General features: G+C 40.4%; 1 protein-coding gene across 1 annotated transcript in view; it reads left to right on the top strand.

Annotated features, from left to right (window-relative positions):
• The window catches only part of LOC137984054 (ribonuclease inhibitor-like), a 40672-nt gene extending 34245 nt beyond the window's left edge, over positions 1-6427 (top strand). Inside the window, exons 7-11 of the mRNA XM_068831263.1 lie at positions 828-1046; positions 1700-1897; positions 2939-3045; positions 4164-4288; positions 5446-6427. Coding sequence (XP_068687364.1) covers positions 828-1046; positions 1700-1897; positions 2939-3045; positions 4164-4288; positions 5446-5457 — 661 coding nt within the window. The 3' untranslated portion in view covers positions 5458-6427. The remainder of the gene's footprint in view (positions 1-827; positions 1047-1699; positions 1898-2938; positions 3046-4163; positions 4289-5445) is intronic.
• The last annotated feature ends 2288 nt before the right edge of the window (positions 6428-8715 follow it).

Raw genomic sequence — 8715 nt, 5'->3', positions numbered from 1 at the left:
AGATAATAGTCTGCATCATTTTCAATCTAGGTAATCAGCAGATCCAGGACAATGGTTCAGCCTGCATAGCAGGCGGTTTGGTGGATTTTGGAAGCTTCTTTCCACCGGGGTTGACTTTAATATCGAGTGATGATAATTTACAAGAGCAACATAAGGGGGAGAGGAGGAGGTAGGGAGTCGGAAATTTTTGCACAGTCATTACATTCAAACTATCAATCGAAAGTCAACCGTGGTGGAAAGAAGGGTCTAAAATTCACCAAACTACCTGCTACACAGGCTATTGGATGATGCAAATTGGTCTTGTTTGCAAAGGCCTAAAGTTGGGCTATTTTCGCATTTGATACTTCATCTTATACAAAAAAGTACAAAATGCCATGAATAATACTATGCTTTTTGAGGTAACTACACACAGTTAAGAGTATTTTACAAACACAGCCCTTATAGTTCCAGTCCTGTGGAGATCACACCCGTGAATAAATCAAGTGGAATTAATAGTTTTTGGTGTTGATGTCAGCATGGGCTGCAGCATAAACATTGTACAGCTTTTAATATTTCATTTTGTGCCTCTCTGTGATTGCTAATTACAGTGTACATACTGAGATAATTATACTTATTGGAAAACATCTGCTTCTGTTTTTCACATCAATCTTAAAACACAGTTCATCTGTTGAAGTGGAAATATGTGGCCCTCAAATTTGTTTCCAAAGAGGTACATACCGGTACCTATTTACCAGGGTCTTTGCAAGGTTAAGTCAGATAGGACTGTTAGCTCAATGAAGTGTTGTGTGCTTTTGTTTTCTGACGTTTTCGTATGTTAAATCCTTCAGGGATCTATATCTTGATGGGAACTTTTTAGAGTGCGAGGGCACAATAGAACTGATCAAACTGTTTGCAGACACAGCAGAAATGGAAGCCATTGAACGAGCTGAGAAAAAGGAGAAAGATTTAAATGAAGCAAATGCATTAACCGTGCCAGGTGTGCCATCAGCTATGGCGTCAGTGTCCAGAACAACATCTTCAGTTTCTGTCAAGAGCAAACCAATAAGGTAAATGGGATACGTACACTCAGGGGAAGGGCTCAGGTGTACAGGGGTCAGGAATCCGTCATTTGTGAGAGTAAATGATCGCTTGAAATGTGGTCTGAGTTAGAAGCCTTTAAAGGGAAAAAAAAATCACTTCCATTTTTTTCTTCATATTTTGAAAGTGTGTTTGCTTAACAACTGACTGGCAAAATTTTGAGCTATGATTTTTGTCCAAAGGCCGTTTACTTTGAGCGTAAGTTTTATATTCCGCGGTCCGTCATTACTCACGTTCAAAACTGACCGGTTGGGCCTCAGAGGGCTGAATGCCGTCTTTGTTATCTCTGTGAACAGAATTGTCATTGTCTTTTCCATTAACGTCAATGGACTTGGAATGCATAGAACATGCACTCTTCAAGGGAGCGTGCAAAAATGCCTTTTACTAATGAATTTTAAGTTTATTATCTTGGACCAAACATCCACCCAACCACGGTCAATCAAGTTGGCCAAAACAGTAATACATGGGACTCCTGTCTGAATAGTTCCTATATTTACAGACTGGGAGAAGTTGTCCGACGACATGGTATTTTATCAGTTCAAAAGAAATGCATGTAAGATCCCTATTGCTGTAGCATACACGTTACATGACACAATCACGTAATCAGCCCTTTTCTCAATAGTGCCAGGTCTCTTTTATCGTCCACTGGAAAGAAAGGAAAGAAAGGAAAAAAGAAAAAAAGTGCCAAAAAGAAGGAGCCACCGCCGCCTCCGCCAGTTGGTCCCTGGATACAAAAGCTCCATTTAATGAACAACGGCATTGATGCGCATGGACTGGGATCTTCTCTTGGTCCTGTCATGTGCATGAAGATGCTCAGAAAGTAAGTTGAAAAATAAGTGTAGTTCTACTTCAAGGAGATAGTGACAGCATCTTGATACAACTCTTCAAGCGGTTTTCACTACGCTTCACGCTGAGCTTTTGTTTGAATTCATTCAAACCCAACTGATTGTCCAAGATGGCGGTTAACAAACAGCAACAAAGAGGCGGAACAAGGGACGGGGGTGTTAAAAAAGGAACGGCAGATAACACCTCATAACATATTACGGATCCGTTGCCATACTAGGGGCATTTTTATTGCACAAATTATCACAGAGCTGTGTATGCGTCCACATGCGCCTAAGGTACCACGCCTTTTGTAGTCCGTCTTCTAAGAGTATTGTAATCAAGAAGTTATTCTTTTTATGTCGATTGACTAAATATGCAAGTGTTATTAACCCACTGTGAAATACTGTGCCCGACATCTCAAATACCCCCTGAGGCCCCTGGCCAAGGGCCGTTCACGTTTGTTTGTTTACAATTTCTCGTTTTCTTTGACGACGAGATTTTTCTTACACTGGAACTGTACATTATTCCTGTTCAATGACCTTTGTTACCCTGATACAACTAAAAATGCACTTTATCTTAACAGCAGATCCCCCAAAAAAATCGGCAAAAAATAGAAGAGTGGTGTGGCTGAGATATGACCACAACATCGGAAATTCTAGCCCCTACTCTTCGCGAACAGTTTGTGGGTTCTTAAACGTCCCGGGTTGATAACTTCAAGTGTTGTGAGACGGGACCAACGGTTTATGATCCTTATCCTAGAGGACTTGAAGGTCAAACCATTTGCAGATGTCAATACAAAGGCAGCACGTTCTCTTCAGTATTGACTCTGAGTGTTGCTTAGGCGGGCATACGAACCTACGACCTCCCACTGGTTATGTCCTGTGCTACTTTCTGTGGAAAACTACAGAAAGTGATATTTTGCAACTAATGGCAAGTATCAAAGTGTCCTTGAAGCCCAATGAAAGACAGTGGTCATCACACCTGTTAGAGAATTACAGCGACAATTTCCAATAAACTTCCTGTTTGATATTTTTAGATTAATCACACATTCACAAGCTTTACAGGAACTAGACTTGGATGATAATTTGATCGGTGACCTTGGAGGAAGAGAGATTCTTGAGGCACTGATGGATCGGAAAGAAGGTACAACAACTTACTGAACAAATCAATTTTTACTTACCCGGCCCTTAAAATTAAAAAAAAAAAGGTTCCCCTCCCCCCGTCCCCAGCAATCATATTTTAGTTCTTCCTGGGTGGCGGCTCCCCCTATTTATAAACGGCCGTGAGATTTCAGAGCACATTTATAAACCTGAGTATGATTCGTTGAGGCTTAAGAGGCCTAAACTAAAAAGCCCAGCACAGTAATGGGAGGGATGGGGTATACGGGCATAATGTGAAGGAAACAATCTATACTGTTGTAGGATTTTTGACTGCCTAGCGATTACATTAATTAACGATTGTTCCTTGGACTCCTGGCAATCGCTTTCTGGATAGTCAAGAGGGCGTGCAAAATAGCCGAGAGGAAAAGCCGAAAACTGGAGCGAAGCGGATGATGGCTCAACCCATTTAACGATTATCGTTGATTCCTAATTTGCTCTGAATTTACTATTATTCTGAAAGTGTGCTATGAATTTTGGAAAATGCACAGAGGACCCAAACCTGGAAATGTTTGTTGATTAACCCGTCACCAAACCACTTGACCACCACCACAACATTTTAAACAAACAATATTGAACACTGCATGAGCTCGGTTACCAAACTTCATTACAAAGCTAAACATTTTAAAATCAAGGCCTAACTCTTTATTTCTTAAAGAATGCGGTGTCTTGATCCTCAGTGGTGAGGCAGGAAGATGCGGTTCGTAAAGAGCAGAAGCCCCAGGTTCAAATCCAGTCCACGGATATAACTTTTATTTTCCTTATTTTTTTCCGCTTCCACAAGTCTTTGGACACAATGTCCTAATTTAACGATAATCGTAAATTCAAAGCAAATTACGAATGAACGGTAAGCTTTGATGCCACAAACCTTTCACTCACCCTTTTTTTTCTGCATTGAATATAGTAGAGCGATCCATACTGAACCATTTTTGTCAATCTGTTGTAAAATCCTCATGAAGGCTTTTCCTTTACACCTATATTTCATAAATGACTCGAACAATGGGGAATTTTACTCACACTGTGCTATGTATGTATGTTTTGGTTTTATGCAAGTTTTGTTTGTTTTTCTGACTCATAATCAAACCATGCGCTGCAAATTCTCAGCTGGACTGGATAACATGAAGATCAACGTAACGCATCGCATGAACTCAATAACTTTTGCCACCATTAACAAGCTTGGATCAGGACTTAAGAAAAAGTCCAGGAAAAAGAAGGGAAAGCCTGGGAAGGTAAAACGGTTTGCTTGGCTTGTTTCTAGTCACTGAAGCTAATGAAGTTATCTTCTTTAAGGCTCGCCTTCAACCGACAGACTTTTAGACCGTTTGTTTTTGTTATGGAAATTCCCATTGCTTATCGTAGCGATCTGATAGGATGAATTTCAGCTTTTACGGGATTTTCATATATGAAAATTGTTCCTTTGGCGCGCAATGCCTGTAGGGTGAACGTGGGCCTTTAAGAGTAGTTGAGTTGCCTTGTGATTGGTTTAAAATTTTCGCGCCATGTTCTCGGAAAATCGGAGTCAAAACGAAAACTGTTTGTGGCTTTTGGCCAAAGTAATTATGGTCTTAATTATCGAGTAAAAGGGTTTGCCTTCGCCTCCCACTGTCGAAATGGTTAATAGCCTTAGTCTTTTCCGTTTAGCGAAAATACCCCGAGGTGATGTCTCACCACACCTGTTTTAGTGTGTGCGAAGTAAAGCTACAAAGAGTGACAACCCCTTGTGTCTGTGGTATATTTGATTCCAGTGGAATTCTTGGATACCAGCATGAACTGCACAAATGCAATTCCGTTAAGTTCCTGCCACAGTGATCATGAAGCGCAAAATGAACGCTGTGTTAACTGCGAAATAGGGACTTTAAGATCTACGGCGCCGATGTCGATGGAAACGTCACCTCTGTCTCGAGTTTTCCACCTCGTTTACCTCGTACAGTGTCAACGACGTATCCTAAAAACAACTTAATATGAGCGGTTTCAGAGTGAGATTAGAGAATGAAAAAATATCTGTTGCATGCACACGTTGTCGTGCAAACCTCACATTTGGTGATCTTACGCCATCTCTATATAGAATACCGCAACAAGATAAGCTAAAAATGCTTGCTCATTGATGATTATTTTGCCTTTGTTAACCAATGATATCATTGTTTTGTGGCGTTGTTGTTTCCGTCGCCGTCGCCGTCGTCGTTTCTTCAACTTCAGAATATATTCTTGTTACCTCTCTATACTTCCTTAATAAATGCTCAGCATTTTTTTTAGGTAACAACAGCCCTATTTTAAATGCGAAGCATGTGTAAAATTGTTGTGAGAGTGATTAGTGCTACTTCTCGATTGAAGTAAATAAGGCGTGAGGTTTGAGTGTTTTCATTTAGAATTTTGCTTTTTGTCGTAGAAACGAATTTAGAACTCTTCAGTGACTGCTGCTGTGGAAAGAGCGCTGCTGATATCTACACCATGAAGTGACCGCGATCTTAAGAAATCAGCTATACCAGGACCCAGCAGTGATTCGTTTCAAAAAGAAGTTGGAAGAAATTGGATGGAGATCTCAATAAATAAAAGACGATTTCGCAGATCTTTTTAAAGAATGAGTCAAAGCTGTTGCCATTCAGTACAATTCAGCCATTCAAACGTCTGTAAATGGATCGTGACTCAGTTTCAAACAGTTTTATCTATTTTCAATGGAGCTTTACCTATAGACAATCATTTAGACAGACAGATGGACAGAGCGTTCACAACATCGATTCACAGAATAGTAGCATCCGAAGATTATCACGAAAGATGCATTCTAACGGAAGAATGAAGGCCACCGATAGGTCTCATATAAGGTGTGGGCAGATAAAAAGAAAAAAAAGTGCTAGAAATTGTTGAAATCTCCTTTCAATTTTTCCTGATTTTTAGTTTTTCCTTTTATGAAGTCAACAAAGACCCTCCCAAATGTAATTTCAGACAAAAAGCAAGCTAACAAATTGTTGAAATCTCCTTTCAATTTTTCCTGATTTTTAGTTTTTCCTTTTATAAAGTCAACAAAGACCCTCCGAAATGTAATTTCAGACAAAAAGCAAGCTAAGAAACGATTACGGTTTTTATATAATATTAGGTCATTTTAGTTAGAGGAAACTAGACAAAGATGTCCATTTTTTTCCAAGGGATGCACAATAGGAATTTATGAGTTTAAATGAGTACAAATCTCTTCAGTTGGTTAAAAGATATATTCTTGTTATAAATCGAAAGGTATGCAAAGTCAGTTTAAACGATGCTGTAGTTGTTTTGAATGCTTTGTAAATATCTGAAAAGAAAAAAAAATGCTGATCAACTTGAAGGTGGTTTGTTTTCATTGTTGTTGCTGTAGCAGTCGCATTAAAATTGATCGTGGACATAGAGAGTAGAGTTGGGCATTACCTTCAGCTTGCCTCAAAATTTCGTTTAAGTCTTTTCCCACGCAAATTGTCGGCGATTATCTTGTTGGGAGTGAGATTGGGTGAAAAATTTCAAACCGGCAACACAGTCGGCAAGATCAAAAATCTGATTCAACTCAAAGCCTTTTGACGTAAATTCGTTTTCTAATAGCTTAGCGGAAATATCAGGACCCACACAAGCGGATGTTGATAGGCGAGGTCTTTCATCGTCAGTGGTACTGCTTCGTGACAGAAAAGAAGGACTCCCGGGCTACATGGCAAACTTCTACCCATACTTCCTTTCAAGATCAGTGCCGTGGAAACACTCTTAAGGCTTAACATCCTTTGTTCCTGCGATGTCAAAAAACGTGCAAATTTCCCTTGTTTCCCTTTCTCTGGCCATCGCCTTTGCTTTGGAGTGAAATGTTTGAAGAGCTTCTTTGACCTCAACATGGAGGTAGTATTCAGGGTTTGGTAATCGTAGGTATGTTTCGTTTTGAATGCGCCGTCGACTCTGTGACCAGAATAGACAAAGCTATGAGCATCAAAGTAGAGCCCATAACCTGACTGCAGGTTTTGCACTTGTCTTCTAGTTTTCTGGACCTTCGACCGAGTTGTAGGTAGCAATCACCTAACAAGGAGATGGCGAGGGCCTGTAGTTAAGTGTTGGGTTTGCATGCGGTTCCTCCTTTGGTTCAAATCCCGTTCTAGCCTCTGGTTTAGATTTATTTCTGGTTGTCCCGGATTCAACTCTACCACGCTTTGTAAATAGCCAAATGGTTGTCCCCTGCCAGCTGGGGTTCTTAATCATGTTTCTGTTAATTTTGAATTGTTTCTTTCATATTTTTAAATGTGGGGTGCCTGTGAACTACTTGATAACTAAGTGCACTTCCACTATAAACACAGCATTTACATTTACAATCCCGAAAGACCTGAGCAGCCAAGTGGTAGGGGCGATGCTTGCTCCAAGAAGTACATTACGTGAGACAAACGACAATACATCAAAACAGTGACGGATTAGTATTTAGGCTTTCCGTTGTCTTGTGGATTTCCATAAATTGAAATCGAGCAGGATTCCAGGGAAGAAGAGAGCAAGCGTTGGCTCCATTTATAAAGTGCCTATCGTATAGACAGCTGGATACAACCTCTCGACTCAAGGCTCTTGCACGCTTATAGGCCATTTTCGATATACCAAATATTCAGCTTGATAGTGAGGTAGTGAGGCGAAAACAATAGAAACACGTTGGAGTGAATGTGAAAAATATTTGGATATCATATATTTGAAACTGTTGAGTTTCCTGTAACTTTCTTTCAATTTCTCCTCAACTTGGACTGTGAATCCATTTGCGATCCTCCTGGGGGTGATACGTTGTTGGCTCAAGGGATCTACTTAACTGTCTATTTACATTAATTACCCTTTTCCGCTTGTGAATCACATGTTGATCCAGCGTTATCACATAGAAAAACTGGCCCTTAGGGAGTCCCACGTAAATGCCACACATTAAGTGATTAATCAGCCATGTTGCCAGCATGGTTGTCCTGATAGTGTAGTGGTCATCACACCCGACTAGTGATCAGGGGGACGTGGGTTCAAATCCTGCTCAGGGCAGTTACAGTTTTCCCCAGAAGTTGTCCAGTGTTGAGTTTCTTCTTAACTATATATATATAGAAGAGTGGACTACTTTTTCATTGCAGATCGACAAGCTTGTTTCGTAGGAGCGTAGCGCTCCCACTCTTCAGGATCTTATGATTCTATTTACATAAACGCGGTATTTATGCGTTCATTTTTTCATCACACTTGCTTACACATTGTTTGGTTCTTAATTACACGTTCTTTAGTAAAAACCTATTTGCATGCCGGCAGCTGCTAACTAACTCTGACCTTTTGTTAAGTGTGGCGAGCTTCGGGTGGCAAATTATGTAATATTTTTCAAGTGTCCATAAGTTACATCTTTTTGTAGTGTTACAATACGCACGCGCTCTGCCTAGAATTTTCGAAGTGATCTTATACTCTGTTTTTGCTTTCTTTAAGCGCCATACATATTTGCTTAGCTCAGTTTGATTACTGTACTTTTCTGTCCTAAAAGATTGCTTGTGGTTTGCGAACCTCGCCTTAAAGTCCGTGTCCGTGAGCCCTACATAGTGCTCAGTCCCCTCGCTAGATGTGACAGAGGCCTGGTACACAATGCCCTTTGCGAGGCACTGGTTGTCGAGTGGGCACTCCTCTTTCTTCCTGCAGTTGCATAGCCTTTCTTCGCGTGTTTCTG

This window comes from Montipora foliosa, chromosome 13, assembly GCF_036669935.1.
Source record: "Montipora foliosa isolate CH-2021 chromosome 13, ASM3666993v2, whole genome shotgun sequence".
Lineage (NCBI taxonomy): Eukaryota > Metazoa > Cnidaria > Anthozoa > Scleractinia > Acroporidae > Montipora > Montipora foliosa.
This window is presented reverse-complemented; position numbering and strand designations above follow the sequence as displayed.